This window comes from Oryzias latipes, chromosome 11 (genome assembly GCF_002234675.1).
Source record: "Oryzias latipes chromosome 11, ASM223467v1".
NCBI lineage: Eukaryota > Metazoa > Chordata > Actinopteri > Beloniformes > Adrianichthyidae > Oryzias > Oryzias latipes.
Genome location: NC_019869.2, coordinates 21,853,730 through 21,870,801, shown reverse-complemented (window position 1 = coordinate 21,870,801; position 17,072 = coordinate 21,853,730). Strand labels below are relative to the sequence as shown.

Below are 17,072 nucleotides of genomic sequence, written 5' to 3'. Positions count from 1 at the left end.
GCAGGGCCCCACCGGAGACGGACGCCCACAGCCCCAGACGGGCACCCCACCACCACCCAGGAGTTCCGGGCATCCCCCCGCCCCAACCCCAGGTACGAGCCAGGACCCCCCAAGGGAGACCCGCTCCGCGCTCCAGGCAGCCATCCGCCCGGCCCGCGGCCGGTCCAGGGAGGAGCGGGGCAGGGGCCCGCCGCCCCCGCCCAAGAGGGGGGGAACCTTTAATGAAGCTTTCTTCCTGCATCCTGGCCACAGAGCTGTTATAGTTGGCTGGAGAAGGGCAACTCAAACGTCCATACAAACTTTATTTGCCATGATGAAATTTCTTTAAAAGAAAAACACCAGGTATGAGGAGTGAGGGCTCTATTCAGACCCAATGTTTTCACTCTGGATCTTTTTTTTTCCCTTTTTCAGCATGAATTCTGACAGGCTATTACTTCTTCAGTGTAGAACACGCATGCATTTCATGTGCTGCTGCATGTGCACGTGCAAAAGGGCCAAGTTTCTTGTCAGTTTAACTTTGCAATTAATTTTTTTTTTATTAGGAACAGAGAGCGCTCAGATCATAGCTGGAGGACACGAGTGGGATGCTTCTGTCCACCCTGTTCCCACCACGTCAATATTTGCTCAGTATTCTGAGATTTGAAGAAAGCCGACTTGTTCCAATATTTATGCATGTGGTCAAAAGTGAAACCCTGACAGTCTTTCCAAACTATTACAGTATGCAAGCACACACGTAGATCTACCAACCTGGGGGGAAAAAATGTATATAAAAGAGAATTTGAACATCTCTGGTCGAGCTGAGATTTATTGATATTAGCGGGTATTAATATGGCAGACTAAAAAGGATGCTGGTTGAGGGTACAACTGGAGTTTAGTCTGGAGATCCTTCAGGACGAAGCTTCAAATAGGTTGGTTGTAAGTTCATTTTTGGAAATGACAGCAAGTTTAGTTTGAATTAGAAGAGAAGAGAGCTAAAACTTTTTTAGATGCAAAAAAAAAAGTCTGGAAAGCACCAAGAAGGTCCAGATTTGACAAACATATAACCTTGTTGACAAACGGCAAAATGTTTCCTCACATAAAGACTAATGATAGAGCAGCAAACTGTTTGCTTTACAGCCTTTTTCACTCTGATGGTTTGGCAAACGCTATTGTAAAGATATGTCTCTAAATTAAGCTAAGTTTTGACATTGGCAGAGGTTCTCTGGACTTACGGGAATGTTTCCTTTTTCAGGAGGGAAAAAGGACAAACATAACTTTTTCATGATGGATTTTTATTTACTGGCAGGAGGCTAAAAGAAAACAAAAAACATTTGATCCTCAAATTTATCATGATTGTTTTGGCTGTGAAAAAACAATCACAGCCAAGAGTGACTTTTAGCAAGTCACTCTTTTAGTGACTTGCTAAAAGGGTGACCACTTTTTAGCAAGTCACTTTTTACTTTTAATGACACACTAAATGTTTAGGAAATGAGAAGAGAATTGAAATGAAGTGTTTTAATGTTATATTGTTGAGCATAAATTTATCAGAATGCAAGCGATCTGTCCATCTTCGTGACCAAACCACATTGTTGCAATGCAGGTTTAAAACCTTCAAAATGTTATTTTTTATCAAAGAGCTGTGTATTTGCAGTGCAGTAACCCGTCCACATCTTAAATTCTGGCTTAATATCTGTGAAGTACGAGCAGGACGGTTCTTTTCCTCTCGGGGCCCGGGCGATGCACGCCGTCCTGGAAGAAATGCAAATGCTGATCAGATCACAGTCCAGTTTTCCTCTTTCCATCTCCAATGAATCTGAGCCCAGGAAAAGCAGCAGTGTTTTTGGAACGTGTTTGAATTTTGAAAAAACTTCTTTTTTTTCATTTCAATGTGAGCATTGATATAAATTTGAGGGTCCGGTCATAAAACTATGTTCACTTGAGAGGCTTTTGTGCTCATGCAGACAATTTTCAAATAGGATTGTGTCTGTCTTTATGAAAGCAGAACTCTTAACAGGCAGTTTTAGTCAAAAACATGTTGGGGGAAAAAAACTTTTATTTGTCGTTTGTTTTATTATAAGATTTCTGCTGAATGCACTGTCCTGTTTAGAAAAATAATGTCAGAGGAAATTTTGTTTTTTTGACAAAAGCTTGATATAATTTCCTTCAAATAATAAACAGAACACAAGAATGACCTGGAAATTAAATGTAATTGACCAAAAAGATCAATACCTACTTCTACAAGTGCATAAAATTAAAGTTTCAAGGTATTTTAACATTTTATCACATGTATGGTTTTAGATCTAAGAAAAGTGAAAACCGGTTTTTCCCTCAATACCACCAAGTGTGTTTTTATTAGGCCTGCCAGGTAGACAAGGTTACATAACCTGTGTCTGTGTGTGTGTCTGCACAAAAATGGGCGAGTGTGCTGTGTCGTCTTCCAAAGCAGTCTGAAATTTTCCCAAAAATGACACCATGTGTCATTTTTGGGAAACTTGTTGCTTTATGCTGCTTCATGGTCTTATCCCCCTTCCCCTCCTATTATCACCCCCTACCCCCCCTCTCTCTATCGTCCCTCTCTCTTCTTCCCCTCTTTCCTTTTCCGTCCGGTCCAACACCAAAGATTTTCAGACATGATTGAAATTAATAAAGTTTGGCCTCAATTACAAAAGGGGTTTATCCAGACATACCTTTGGTTTGTCTGAAGATTAATAACCCCTCTTGTTAAAGTAAAATCTGTCCAACACAAGAGGCCCTCAGCTCTCATCTGTCTGCCCAGCTGTTGGACAGGACAAGTTAAAAAAAAAAAAAAAAAAAAAAAAAAAAAAAAAAAAAAAAAAAGACACCATGACTAGGAATACATCTTGTTTATATCATCCACAACCCATCATCCCTATCACAAACACACACACTCATTTAGTTTTTCCAACAGAAATTCTTTCCAGCGACTTACTGTACCATGCAGCCCCCCACCTCTACTCCAACTATGCCCTCAATTGCAGCTTGTTTAGGTTAAGCGTGTGTGTGTGTGTGTGTGTGTATGGATGTAGTTGGAGGAAAGGGAGCTGCAGAGGAATGCAGGTTAGAGCAGGTTGGGCGGACTGGGATGTTGCAGGGGAAACAGGGGGTCTCTGTTGAATGAGTGGATGATTCCTGTTGAAATGTTAAAGATGTGCTTGTTAGTCAACTGATAATTGTGTGTTTACTCCGTCAGCCCCCCCAGCACACCTAAAACTTTGAGGAATAAAAGAGAAATGTTTTTCTTTTCTTTTCTTTTTTGGCTTTGAAATGTCAAAAGTCCCATTTTGAGGGATTTCAGTTGCTGAAAAAATGGGAAATGTAAAGCCCCCAAAGTCTCCTGAAACGTTTATCACAACTCTCCTACAGGAAACGGTTTGTATACTCCAATTTATACAAAAACACACGTACACACATATACAGACCGGCAGGAACACTGCCGTCTGTGTATGGCGGCTCTCCTTCACTTCCGCCCCATAAATGTGGGTTTTCTATAGAAGAGAACTCAGAGAGAAAAGAGGAATTCATGTTGGTGTTTATTTGAATTTTGGCCAAATTCAACCTGGGAGCAGAGGGGCTGGTGTACACTGAACACAGCCCCAGTCGCTCCTGTACCCCCAGCCAGACACATACTGTACACACGGTCCATGCGTACATGCAATACAAATAGTCTTCCTTACACTCCTACCTGTTCATCCTTGCCCTATCAAGGAGCGGTTGTGTTTTTCTGCCCGCCTTTTTTGGTCCTCCCAGAGAAGGTATTTCCCTCTCTTTCCCACAAACACAGATGCGTGTGTGTGTGTGTGTGTGTGTGTGTGTGTGTGTGTGTGTGTGTGTGTGTGTGTGTGTGTGTGTGTGTGTGTGTGTGTGTGTGTGTGTGTGTGTGTGTGTGTGTGTGTGGACGCACACTGTTGCTGTGGCAGTGGGGTGGTGGTGGGCTGACCGTGTGAAACTCTTGCATTGATAACCTGCAACTCAAAGTTGCTCTGTCTCACTTCGTGGCCACCTCCATTGCCTGGATCCTCCTTGGTCCCGCTCCGTCTCTTTCCTGCCTCTCACCCTCGGAGCATCCGCAGCCCACCTTGGCTTCGGTCTGTCGCCATGATGCCCTCCATGCCACTTTTCCTGCTGCTGCTCAGCCTCATGGGAGCTCAAGCCATTAATGACCTTCGCACAGCAGCTGCCATGGGTAAGAATGACCTTTAACCCCCAAAACCTTATTATTTGGGATGCCTTCTTACAAAAAACTGCTGAAAATTCAAATCTGACTTCAACAAATGTCATGCATACAATTTTACAAATAAGTCACCCAGGATCTTTGATAGGAAAATATTCAGTTTGAACTCTTGCACGACTGTGAGGTGTGCAAACACTTAATGTAATGAAATAAGATTGAACAGAACAAACCAGAAGGTTGAACAGATTTTCAAAATAAATGTTACAGAATTATTGGTGTAGCTATTATACAAGTCCATTAACATGTTTTTCAGTAAGAAATTTTTCACAGTATTTTGTGGAACAACACGAGTCATTTTTAAGTAAAGCTTTGTGCACTGTTTAACACCGAACTCAAAGTTTTCTTGAACAGAATTAAATTAGCGGATAATTTATGAGTGATGGGACAGAAATGAAGGGGACAAATAAGATCAGTGACATTTAATAACAAACTTTCAATTAATGAAATAATTTGCATTTATACTTGCATTTTATAATACAAATATTGGGTTTTGTCAATAAAAATATAGATAATTTTGGAGCTTAAAATTCCTTTTTAAGCAGAATTTGTATTATGAGTGATCTACAGAAGAGGGACTCCCAACATTTGTCCGCCCAATCTTTTCCCCATCTGCCTTTATTTGTCTTTCTCTGCCTCTATGTCTCCTTTGTTTTTTCCCCCTAACTGGCCTTATTTATTGCACCAGCCCCCGTCATCTTTGCCCTCCTCTTTTTCTCTCCCTGCATCGTTTTCTCCCGCAAGGCTCCTCCCAGAGTTTCAGCTTTTTCACTTCTCACAAGTGAAGATTATGACAGAAACATCACATTTTATTGGTGCATACAAACATGGTTACGTGATAATTACATCTTTCTCCTCGTGTAGCTGCAGGTTTGTGTAAAACCCGCCCCACAGACCTGGTGTTCATCATTGACAGCAGTCGTAGTGTTCGACCATCAGAGTTTGAGCAAGTGAAGGTCTTTCTAGCAAAGGTCATTGAGGGGCTGGATGTTGGGCCTAACGCCACCCGCGTCGGAGTCGTCAACTACGCCAGCCGCGTCAAGAATGAGGTAAAAATCCATCTTTAGGAACCATGTGGCTTGTGCTTTTTACCGTGATGTCACCTAAGTGGGCTGTGATGGCACTGCAGGTGTCCTTGAAGACTCATCGGAGCAAACCTGCTCTGGTCAAAGCTGTAACCAAAATTGAGCCCCTCTCCACCGGGACCATGACCGGCCTGGCTATCCAGTTTGCCCAGAACGTGGCCTTCAGTGAGATCGAGGGCGCTCGAACCAAATCTCCGGACATCAGCAGGGTCTGACATGACTTTTGACACTGCCAACCAGGCAACTCAAATTCTCCTCTCTGACGAGAACCTGTCAGCACATTTGACACCTTTACCTTTACAGGTAGCCATCATCGTGACAGATGGGCGTCCCCAAGACAACGTCAGGGATGTGGCTCAGCGTGCGCGAGAGGCAGGCATTGAGATTTTTGCCATCGGGGTGGGTCGTGTGGACATGAACACCCTGAAGCAGATGGCCAGTGATCCTCTTGATGACCATGTGGACTATGTGGAAAGCTACAGCGTAATAGAGAAACTCACCAAGAAGTTTCAGGAAGCCCTCTGTGGTAAGATGGGACATAGAAGACATGAAGTACAAGATTTATAACATTTGTGGTATCAAGGAAAAGAGGAATAATACAGAATGGGACAGCTGTCTGTTAGACCCCCTTGTATGTGAGGGTAAGGTGTAAGGAACATCATCTTTTATTCCCATCCATTGCATCTTCTCTTTTGTCCTCTGCTCCTCCTCGGCCAGATTGTCACATGTTGGAAAGGTACTTAAAATTCACGGAGCGTGAGGACATTAGGGCAGGAACAATGTTTGGGAACACGGTTTTCTTCCCTCAGCTCTCACACAACTGAAAGGCAAGACTCATCTCTCTGTAATTACCGATCCATTAGCGACAACCATTAAAGCCTCTAATTAGACATGCCCCTCGGCTCTCCCTGTCTGCAGCACCTTTTTGATGCCGTCTCTGCGAACGCACCGGCAGACAGTCCCGCTGCAGACGTTTAGTCCCAGAGCAGAGCTGCATGATGGCAGTGTTGGACCATAATTGGATAAGTCTGTTTGTGACACAAAAAAAACAACAACAACAAATGCTTCTCCAATGGTTTCCAGCTGCTTGTTTTAAGGATCCGCCAGAATCATGAATCTGTTTTTACACTTCCTAAAGGTTGAGAAAAGGTTACAGCGGATCATTAAAAACTTTCCGTTTTTTCACACTGACCGTTTCATTTCTCCTCATCCTAACCCCTACTTTGTGCACGTGCACTTTTGTGTATGCTTCTGTGTGCTCTGCATGCACACAACACTCACAGTGTCGGACCTGTGTGCCACCGGTGATCACGACTGTGAGCAGGTATGCATCAGCACCCCAGGATCATACAAATGTGCCTGCAAAGATGGCTTTACCCTCAGGGACGATGGTCGCACCTGCAGTGGTGAGTGTGGGTGAAGGAATTTGTATGATCATCATGTGACTACTTTAGAATTTCTTTCCTTTTTTTAACAATTTTCTTCGGACCACCAGCTTGCAGCAATGCTGCCACAGATGTGGTGTTTGTGATTGATGGCTCTAAGAGCGTTCGCCCGGAGAACTTTGAGCTGGTCAAGAAGTGGATCAACCAGATCATCGACAAACTGGACGTCTCTGACGCCAAAACTCATGTTGGACTTGTGCAGTACTCTAGCTCCGTCAGGGAGGTATGGGTTGCAATTTTACTTAAATCCATGACATGTCCTTTCCCTCAAACATCCTGACTGCTGCCTCTATCACAGGAGTTCCCCCTGGGCCGGTACAACAACAAGAAAGACCTCAAAGACGCAGTCAAGAAGATGGCTTACATGGAGAGGGGAACCATGACAGGCCAGGCCCTGAACTTTATGGTAGAGAACAGCTTTGGGCGCTCCCGGCCTGGAGTAGCAAAAGTGGGGATTGTCTTCACCGATGGACGAAGCCAGGACTATATTGGAGATGCTGCCAAGAAGGCTAAAGACAACGGTGAAATAGAAACAACAGAAAGCAAAATTTAACGATGTTGAGCAAGAGTGAAGAAAAATTAACATGTATGTGTACCAGGATATAAGATGTACGCCGTTGGAGTGGGAAATGCCGTTGAGAACGAGCTGAAAGAGATCGCATCTGAGCCGACTGCGGATCACTACTTCTACACCGCTGACTTCAAAACCATGAACCAGATTGCCAAGAAGCTGCAGATCAACTTTTGTGATGGTATTGTAGCATTACCTGTCATCTTATCTCACAAACTAGAAGATCAAATCCTGACCTTTCTTTACTTTGTCGTTCAATCCCACAGAGGAGAAGCCGTGTGAATGTGACTCACTCGTAAAGTTCCAGAAGAAAGTAGAAAGTGCCCTACAGGCACTAACAAAAAAATATATCCTTTTTGATTGAGTATGAAGGTCTGACAAAAGTGATGTTGAAGGTGTTTTTTTCCCTTTATTGTATGGAATTGTTTTTTTTTGTTTTTGCCCTTGACAAAAACTTACTAGAGAATATGTCGAAGAGGATTGCCTTGCTGGAGAACAAGATCGTCTGAAGACTTTCATCCTACTCCCAGATTTACATCCATACACCAATGCAGATACACACACGAAATCGTTACTTACTTTGAACTGAGCATTAAAAAAAAATGTGTTTGTGCAAATTCCAAAACTCCTCTTTTACCCTCACCAACCCAAAACCCGTTTCCTCCTCCCTGTTTCTGCTCTGAAAGCCATCAGTTGCCGTGGGGACCACACCTTCACTCCAAACATGATCCTCTGAAGGCTGCCTGTGTGTCTGTTTTTAAAAAAAAAAAAAGTCTTCCCTCATAGGGAAACAGCAGGAGTATATTGAAGGTTTTTTTTTTTCTGGGAGGTTTTCACTACTTTGTTGTCATCAAATGGAGCTATGCATCTCTTCAACTGGTTTATAATCTCCTCTTCACCTCCGTTTAACACCCTTTACCTCTCCTTCACAGTACAAAACAAGATTATAACATTAAAATATACAAGTAAATAATTATTCAAACCTATGCCAGGCAATGAGGATGCACCAATGATGTTTATTTTCCTAAATAAAGGTGATATGGAAGTAAAAACAATCTTGGTTATTATTACATCCCACATTACAAACAAAAATGCACATAAATCCTTTAGAGTTCTGTAGATTTTTCTTCATTACACAGTGACATATAAACATTTCAACTTTCATTGTGAATTTTTTTTTTTTTTTGCAGAACCAAATTTTTAAGGAATCTTGTTTCAAAGCTCAAATTTTACTTATGGACAACTGAATTTATCAACCCAGAAAACATATGGACAATGATCAGGAGTAATGGCCTCCAATCCCTAGAGTTTCAGTAATATATCTCCCTGTAAAATAACTTGGATGTCTCTTAAAGTGACAAAAGGAGAAAAAAAAGACGAGCATTAAATGAAGATTAGCATAACAAACAGAGCAACTAAATAAAAAAGGAATATTTCTTATAAACCAAATAAAAATTGAAACTTGTAGACATGATTTAAAGAGACAACAGATAAAAAACATGAATTTCAGCCTCTAGTGGTGATTTGAGCGATTGCCATATTTGGTACGTCCGGTACCTTTAACTACAGAACAGGAGGGGCTTACTCAAAACTGTTTCATTATAAATTAAATATAAATTATTTTTCAAATTAATTTCTCCATTTTTTGAAAGGAGAAAAATGGAAAAACAGATTATAAAATAGTCAATAGAATTGGTTGTTGTGAAGTGTAATAATAGGCGTTCCAACTGCGTCATGATGACGACACACGGAAGACATTCCACTGAATAGCAGCAGCCAGTTCAAACAAGTTAGAAATGTTTCCACTGCCTTCGGCAATGTACGGTCGAACAAAATTTACAGTGCTTCGCGTTCAGAAAGTTCTGTTTTAAACGTAACATCTACGGCTGAACGCGTTCCTGTGGTTGTTCATTCAAACGGGCAGGTCGTTGAAATCAGCGCCACCTGCTATATCACCAAAGCTAGCATACTAGCGAGCTAACCGGCAGCTAGCCGAGTATGTATGAAGCAGGGAAGGCTGGGGTTGCTTCGGAAGTTTTGCATCGATGTTGTCAATTTGTGGAATAATTTACGGTACGAGAAATCCAGAAAAAAAAGGTATATAACAAAGACCGAATGCTTAGTGTAGAAGTTAGCGAATACCTGTAGGTTGAGCTAATTAATGATCGGGAGCGCTGAGCCAGACGTGAACATGGCCAGCTTGACCTGCCTGGATAATGGCGAAGACAACTCCAAGAAAGTGTCCGGTTCTGGCGTTTCGTGCCGCTTCAAGTCCGATTCCGAGTCGGACAGTGGACCGGTCGCGAAGAGCTTTGCGCGGCTGTGCAGCAGGGACGAAGGAGAGCGGGCATCGGCTCTGGAGGAGCTGAGCCAGAAGGTTCTGGTGTGTTTAGGCATGGACCGGTCCGATTCGGAGCAGTTGAGTAAACAAACGCTGCTGCATCTACTTCGACTGTCCAATTCGTGTCCGCTGCAGGAGGTTCGTTCGAAGGCCACCGAACTACTACGAACTGCCAAGGTAACGCTCGGAACTTATATACTCGTTGTTTTTTTAATGAAATTTATGTAATAATAGGACATTTACCATGTAATAATGCCTCTAATGTGTGTGTTTGTTCAATTTCAAAAAGAAATATTGATTTTTTTTTTTTTAACGTAAGCAGAAGCTAGCCCCCAAGTCTAGTTGCTGTTTTTGAAGATTCCTGCGTTGATGGAATGTCGGGATGTTTTTTCGTTATCACTTGAACGCAGCAATATCAATGTCGCCGTGAACTTTTATTGCATCCAAGCTGTTAGATGTGTCATCAGACTTTGGCGTGAAGGTGATGCAAGATCCCGCTGCTGTGAGCACTAACAAGCGTGCTGGACACGCCCCTCCCCCTCCCCGGAGCACTGATAAATACAGCAGACACACCCCCTTCCCCGCGCGCACTCTTTTTTTGTGGCTCGTGCGGGCAGAAAGTTCCAGGCCTGGTTTTAGACGCGTATTTCCCCCTTTTTTTTTTCTTTTTTTTTTCGTTTGTTGAAGCCGTTAGTGACCAAAGCTGGTGAGTTTGACGCCCGGCACCTGCATTTTCACGAGCTCCTCGCTGCAAAGCAGGCTTGGAGGTCAAAATAGATCGAGGTCAACTTATTTAAAGCGTTTTAAAGAAATTTGAGATGCCTTAAGTTAAACTTGATCTAATGTGTTGGAACCTATTCCCAGGCATTTCGAATTGCAGACACAAAAATGATGAAAACCTCCCAAAAATATGGATCAAACTGGTCTATATCAACAATTTGTACACATGAAAAACTGCAGATTTGTTTAACACATGAAAGCAAACCGTGTGCATTTAAGCTTAATGATTTTAGTTGCTTAGAAAAGACAAAAAACTGAGTTAAACTGTAACTTAACTTTATCTTATTTTTTACTTTTATTTATTTAAAGGAAGAAGGAGTTGAAATACCTCGAGCTTTGGCCTCTGGTCCAAGTTCTGTTATTCCTGCAAAAGAGGTATGTTTGGAGAAGATCAAATTCAAATTTTCTCAATAAAAACTGGAAGTTAATTTAAGAAGAATGCATTGATTTAAGTGAACTTCTAAAAAATGTACTGATACTGCTACATTTTCTTTTTATAAGGATCAAAAATACTACCACAGCTTTTAACGATTTATTTTTTGCTGCAGATAAACTTTAATCTTGAAGAGATGCACTGTGGGGAAAACGCCTTTTGTAACATTTTGATTCAGTAGAAATTGTATTTATCCAAGAGCCACAGAAGTAGAAAAATAAGAAGTAGCATCACGTTTCTGTTGCAATACCACAGTAGCTGTTACTTAAGACGCAGCATTAGAGCTGATGACTGAAGCTGCTGTCATCAGTGACTCACTAAGATTCCACTGGAGAAAGAAAGGTGCTTTCTACTTTAATTGTTTTTTATTTTACCATTTAAAGGTGTGTTACTCTTGGAAAATATTTTGTTGAAAGAAAAGTAGAATATAGGATGGTTTTTGACTGTTTTTCTCCTTCTAGATGCCGATCGAAGGACCGAATCACGACGTGCTGATTGAATCCTTCCTCTCTCTGGGTCGTGTGGACCATCTCACCATGGTCATGGCTCTACATCCAGCTTATCTCAGCTGTTTCCTGAGGACCCAGCAGGCTCTGTTGGAGCTGGATGGCCCCTTGCCCCATCACTGGAGACATTACATTTCCATCATGGTAGGAACACCTCATAAGAGCGTTGAAAAGGGTCTAAATTCTCTATGGGGCATACGTTGTACAAAAAAATGCATTTGTGCCACAAAATAATTTTAAGAAGGGAGTGAAATACAAATTTGCATCCACAAACTATAAGTTACAATGAAACAGGCAATTAATTATACTGACATAATGTGTGGTCTGAGTAAGATCAGAAAATCAATATAGAGTAAAGCTATAACACAGACAGAAGGTGGGGTTTAGTTTTATTTTAGGCTTTGAATGAGCTGCAAATGCATTCTTAAAAAGAACTATTATTTCTGAGAGTCATATAAACAGGATATTGAGAGTCAAGTTGCTTTACCAGTACTCCTGATTTATTTACCTGTCTAGGGACGGTATTATAGCACCTCATTATTGGTTATCAAGTTTCCTTTTAACAACAGAACTACAGAAAGGAAATGAAATGTTTCCTCTTTAGTTTATTTAAATTAGACAAAAACATTTGCAAAAGTCAAGTATTTTTTTTATTTTAATGAAGTCTTTGAAAACAAATCTTGACAGGGTTTTCAGATATTTTTGTTATATGAATAAAGAAAAGGCAATATTTACAGATATATTTTATTGTATTTTCATTGCCTGAAACAGGAAGTACTTGTTTTCTTAAATTGTGGCAACATGCGAACACTAAACAGCACCTCTTATTTTGTCTATAAAGTCGTGTTTGAGTTGTTCTAAGTCATTACGGGGATCCATCCAAACTGCGTTATACAGGTTCATGCTGGTTACCATGGTTGTGATTAAAAACCTCCAGTTCAAACAAAAAAAGTAAACAGTTATTTTTTAGTACATTTACAATCTTTTCTGCTGACAAACTGAAACAAAGAAAATCATTTTTAGCTTTTTTTGTTTCTTTAAAATTCTTTTAAATAGAACATCAAATAAACAGTAACATTTCATTTCATTTGTTTTTATTTTTTGAAAGGAAACTTGAAATAACCTAAAAGTGCACAGACTGATTTTTGTGGCCACAAATGAGTTTCTCGTTTGCACGTTTTCGCCATTTCACCGCTACAGTATTTGAACCATGTCACTAGATGAGCTCTGTAGAATTCAGTAGGTGACACTTTTATTTAAAATAAAAAAACAAGATTTTTTGGGGGGAGTTTTTGGTTTTGCAGCCTATACTTGTGTTGACACTGTTCAATGGAAGAAGAATCTATATTGATTTTTAAGAAACTGTCGCCAATATACACTTAGTTTTTATAGACAACTTCTAAGCAATCTAAACGCTATCTTTTTACTGTGAAAAAGGTCAAATCTGATTCTGAAGCATTCATGGTAGTCGTCAGACCCGTAGAGGCCATACAATTCAGAATTGAAAGATTTTGGCTGAAAGCTCAACGTCACTGAAGCCTCTGGGATGTGTGTGACTGTGTGAGCTCTCTGCATGTTGTGCGTTTGTCCTCTCTCAAATCCCTCATCCGTAGCCAAACGCTTCCTCCGTTAGAAAATGGTTAAACTCAGAGCCGCGAGGATCAAAGGTGGGGAAAAAACAGATGGTTAGCTGACTGACTGTCTGTTCTGCAGGCTGCAGCGCGGCACCACTGCTCATACCTGGTGCAGCAGCACAGTGCGGGCTTCTTGGAGACGGGAGGCGAGGAGAGCTGGCTAAGTGGCCTTGAGCACGCTCCCGCTAAACTGCGCAGCCTACAAACACTCAACAAGCTGCTGGCGCACAGACCATGGCTCATTACCCAGCAGCATATCGAGGTCAGACACATCACCCACTTACTGCCTGCTTTCTCTTAAGCTTTTGGGATTGCTCATACGGCCATACAAGTCAAGTGATGGAATACATTACACGTCTGAATTGCATCCATCACTGACTCCGCTGCAGCTTCTTTTATGGAAGACACTGTAATTCTACTGGACCCTGTTACCATCATTTCTGTCTTCATGGATTGTCACTCGTGTGCTGGGAGATGGGATTCTCAGCAGAACACAATCTATTCCAGACAGTTTTTCATTGAGTTTCCAGATGTCATGTAAGCTAACATGTGACCACCTATAGATCCACACATTATTGCTTTGGTTTCCCATTCTCAGACAAAACAGACTTTATCTCATTTGATTGCATGTGTTTTTCCTTGATTCATTATGGCTAGCTTTCATTCGTGGGAAAAAGTGAACCCGTTCCCACAAATCCTGACTTAGGAGTTCAACGTTCAGTTCAAGTCATGTCCCGTGTGAACAGACTCCATTCAAGTTGTTCAGTAGTCCTCTGTTTCTGTGACGACCCCGCAGGAGTTGGTGTGTCCTGGAGCTGAGCCTCGCTGGTCCCTCGCCGAGCTGATCCACGCCGTCATACTGATGGCGCACACTCACGCTCTATGTTCCTTTGTGTGGGGCTGCGGTTTGAATCCTGAACCCGACCACGCTGGGGGCTACACGTTCCAACCTCCATCTCCGAGTCACCTTCCGCGCAGCCCTGCTCACGAGGACGGCAGGCAGGAGGCGAGTCTCACAGAGATTTGGTTTCAAACATTCTGCTGATTTTTGTTGAAAGTAAATTTCAAATTATTATTAAAAAGCTTCGTTGATTAGATTTTTTTCCCCCCCTAAAACTTAGTGTTAAACGGTTTTTCTAGACCTGAGTAATATGTAAGAACATTTCTGAAAGATTGATTGTACATATGCAGAATAACATATTGAATAATATTTACTAATAATAACATTTTGGGGACATCAGCAGCTTCTTACAGACACTGACTCAGACAACAATTTGCTTCTTCATTTTTTTTTCCCAGTTGCCTAAAAAGTGCTTTTATGTGCAAAAAGAAAGTTTCATTCTTCGAGTCAGCTCCTCGTGCTCCCAATCTCTCTTCTTCAGACTGACAACCAAAGCAGTTTGTGCTTTAAAAATCGTCTGTTTTTTTAACACAATAAAAGGCAAACTGGAAGCACTGGTTTAATAGGACGGATGGCTTTGTGCATAGACTCAAATGAAGACTTCTTGTTCTTTAGCAGGCGGATGGCACAGTAGAGGTGGAGGTGTTGATGAAGAGAATGGCGGAGCTGCAGCAGCAGGAGGAAGAGGAGTGCTCACAGGAGGAGATGGTGTCCCGGTTTGAGAGGGAGAGGAGTGAGAGCATACCGACCGGTACGTGTTGGCGAAGCTTTGCAGGCTCTGCTCTCACTGAAGGTGACTCACTTCCTTTGTGCCCCGTTCAGCGGTGGTGCGAGGAGCTCCGCCTGACCTGCTGTTGTGTCTGGTGGTGGATCCCGAGTTCAGATATGAGGACTTTGCACCCAGAGGAGAGCAGTCTCCCACCACCATGAGAGCCCAGGTAGTCTGGAGCAGCATTAATGTCAAAAGTTCAGCTTTTTTTCGTGAGATTCGTGGCGGCTCTCAGAAATCGTCCCGTAGACACTTTTCCTGTTGTGAACCATGTGCAGGACTACTCATGGGAGGACCACGGTTTCTCTCTGGTTAACAGACTTCTGCCGGACATGAGCCATCTCCTAGACGAGAAATTTCAGGTATGTCCTTATATTAGTGACTGACTCAGAGCAATCTGAAAGGGAAACATCAGGCTCCAGAAGAGGTTTTGTTTATTTGCTTGCCAAATTTCTGAATTTAACACAAAAAAAAAGATTAATGAGTCTTATGTTTGTAAATTACATCAATAGTCATATAATGAAGTATGACTACATTACCCAGAATGCCTAGAAGGGCCAATGGGGAGTAGGTTAGAGGGGTTGATGGGAAGTTTTTTATTGAATTGTATTGTTGTACATGTGCTCCTGTTTTATCTGCAATGAGCAGCCTTTGCAGAAACTGCAGCACGAAAACTCTCAATATTATTGATTTGTGACGCACAAAATGTTAAGCAATACACTGACTTTTTCAGTTCATGATGTTGAAGTGCAGTACTTCCCTTAATCGAGTGCTGTGGTTGACCAAAGTTGTGCTAAAACGTTTTGATCAAATTTTTTTTTTTTGGATTGCTGTGAACCACAGAAAACCATTTCCAGGTCAGTAAGAACAACCAGGATTCATACATGAGGCGCTCTGTTAATTTTATTTAGAAAAATCAAAGACTATGATGCACCTTTATGGTAAAAAAAAAAATATATTGGTAATCCTTTTTACCTTTTATGACCATGAACCCGTGCTCCTGCTGTTGTGGATAAATGAAGGTATTGCACGGCGGCACCTTTGCAGGTTGTGAGCAACTTGACGTACCACAGGATGGCCATGCATGAAGGTGTGGACACATACACTTTGAGGAAAGCCCTGTGGAACTACATTCACTGTCTGTATGGGATACGGTTAGTAAAACCTAATCCAATGTTTCCTTTGGGAAAAGAAACAAAGCCTTTTGTCTAAAATCCTGTTTTTTTTTGTTTTTTTTTTAACGCAGCTACGATGACTATGACTACGGGAGCATAAATGTGTTGCTGGAGCGCTCTCTGAAGGTGTTTGTTAAAACCGTGGCGTGTTACCCTGAACAGACCACCACCCGCATTTACTGCGCCTTCTGGAGACACTTCAGACACTCTGAAAAGGTAAGTACGGTCATTTGTTGGGTGCTTCTCTGCGTTGACCTTTCTGCAGAATTAAGGCACTTTGGCTTCCCTTTTTTCCCCCCATAGAGCAGGATTCCACATTCAGTACTAACAAATGTTTAATTGTTTTTTCCGTTTTTGGGTTTTGCAGGTCCATGCAAATCTAATAGTGATGGAAGCCCGGCTTCAAGCAGCTCTCCTCTACGTCCTACGAGCCATTACACACTACATGAGATGACACACACACACACACCAATGCAGTCTCGCACATATACAGTGAATGTCAGCACATACATTTTCCATGTTTCAGCATTGATGTTCATAACACTAATTTATGACTTGGATGTATTTAAAAACTGTTACCCGTTTTGCACTGAGTTTGTGTATGCTGGATGAGCCTTTTGAGTTTTTTTGTTTTTGTTTCGATTTTTCTGATCATGTTGCGCGTGTTTCCATCATATCCATATGCTGCATGTAAAATCAAGTTTGGCATTGAGAAAGGAGTATTCCCTGCAGAACATCTTCAGGCCGCAGTTTTATTTGCAGAAAATTGTGCTAAAACAGAATTGTATTTTTATATTTAATAAAGCTACTTTGCTACAAAGATTGATTTTTTGAGGGATTTTTTTTTCAGATTTAGCGCCTTGGCATTATAATTATATATTTAAAAAAAACTGCTTTCATACTTTGTGGGAATTAAATGTCATCCATCCACATAATTTATTCCAGGTGTTTCAATTGTGGCGACAGGTGTGTTAAATTCTGCGCCTGGACTTGTAAACTGCATCTACAAACCTCCATGAAAGACTCAGGAGCTTGGATCTGTGGTTAGATGCCGTGTGTAGAGCAAAAAAGTGACACATCTGAAAATTCCACAATGAACTTGGATTTTATAACTGAGTGGAAGGGATTGAGAACAACAGCAACTCATTAAACTGGCAGGTCTGTGGACGCAGGGGCGCGTAATGCAGATGGGCCACACGACTGT

General features: G+C 41.7%; 2 protein-coding genes across 5 annotated transcripts; both read left to right on the top strand.

The window, feature by feature from the left end:
* Positions 1–3,958: 3,958 nt before the first annotated feature.
* On the top strand, positions 3,959–8,384 carry matn1 (matrilin 1, cartilage matrix protein). 2 transcript variants are annotated; one of them, XM_011481200.2, is made up of 10 exons: positions 3,959–4,183; positions 5,093–5,277; positions 5,358–5,522; positions 5,617–5,839; positions 6,597–6,719; positions 6,809–6,981; positions 7,057–7,279; positions 7,358–7,510; positions 7,596–7,676; positions 7,789–8,384. In XM_011481200.2, the coding sequence occupies exons 1-10, from the start codon at positions 4,096–4,098 to the stop codon at positions 7,836–7,838; spliced, it is 1,464 nt and encodes a 487-aa protein (XP_011479502.1). In that variant the 5' UTR covers positions 3,959–4,095; the 3' UTR covers positions 7,839–8,384. The 2 variants fall into 2 exon arrangements, with proteins under 2 accessions (XP_011479502.1, XP_011479503.1); XM_011481201.2 differs by lacking the exon at positions 6,597–6,719.
* A 145-nt stretch (positions 8,385–8,529) lies between these two features.
* On the top strand, positions 8,530–16,694 carry LOC101155285 (sestrin-2). 3 transcript variants are annotated; one of them, XM_011481199.3, is made up of 11 exons: positions 8,530–9,847; positions 10,760–10,825; positions 11,345–11,533; positions 13,103–13,285; positions 13,820–14,029; positions 14,543–14,675; positions 14,747–14,862; positions 14,972–15,055; positions 15,741–15,847; positions 15,940–16,084; positions 16,236–16,694. In XM_011481199.3, exons 1-11 carry the CDS (start codon positions 9,491–9,493, stop codon positions 16,320–16,322), a joined length of 1,677 nt encoding a protein of 558 aa, XP_011479501.1. In that variant the 5' UTR covers positions 8,530–9,490; the 3' UTR covers positions 16,323–16,694. The 3 variants fall into 3 exon arrangements, with proteins under 3 accessions (XP_011479501.1, XP_011479500.1, XP_020562965.1); XM_011481198.3 differs by having other exon boundaries at positions 8,531–9,847; positions 14,540–14,675; XM_020707306.2 differs by lacking the exon at positions 8,530–9,847 and adding an exon at positions 9,968–10,376 and having other exon boundaries at positions 14,540–14,675.
* Positions 16,695–17,072: the final 378 nt, after the last annotated feature.

Excerpts from the sequence above, each read along its gene's own strand:
- LOC101155285 (XM_011481198.3), top strand. The coding sequence starts at position 9,491 with ATGATCGGGAGCGCTGAGCCAGACGTGAACATGGCCAGCTTGACCTGC. Across the intron at positions 14,030-14,539 it reads ACGAGGACGGCAGGCAGGAG|CAGGCGGATGGCACAGTAGA; the intron begins GCGAGTCTCACA and ends CTTGTTCTTTAG. Across the intron at positions 15,056-15,740 it reads TCCTAGACGAGAAATTTCAG|GTTGTGAGCAACTTGACGTA; the intron begins GTATGTCCTTAT and ends GCACCTTTGCAG.
- matn1 (XM_011481200.2), top strand. The coding sequence starts at position 4,096 with ATGATGCCCTCCATGCCACTTTTCCTGCTGCTGCTCAGCCTCATGGGA. Across the intron at positions 4,184-5,092 it reads TCGCACAGCAGCTGCCATGG|CTGCAGGTTTGTGTAAAACC; the intron begins GTAAGAATGACC and ends CTCCTCGTGTAG. Across the intron at positions 6,720-6,808 it reads CGATGGTCGCACCTGCAGTG|CTTGCAGCAATGCTGCCACA; the intron begins GTGAGTGTGGGT and ends TCGGACCACCAG.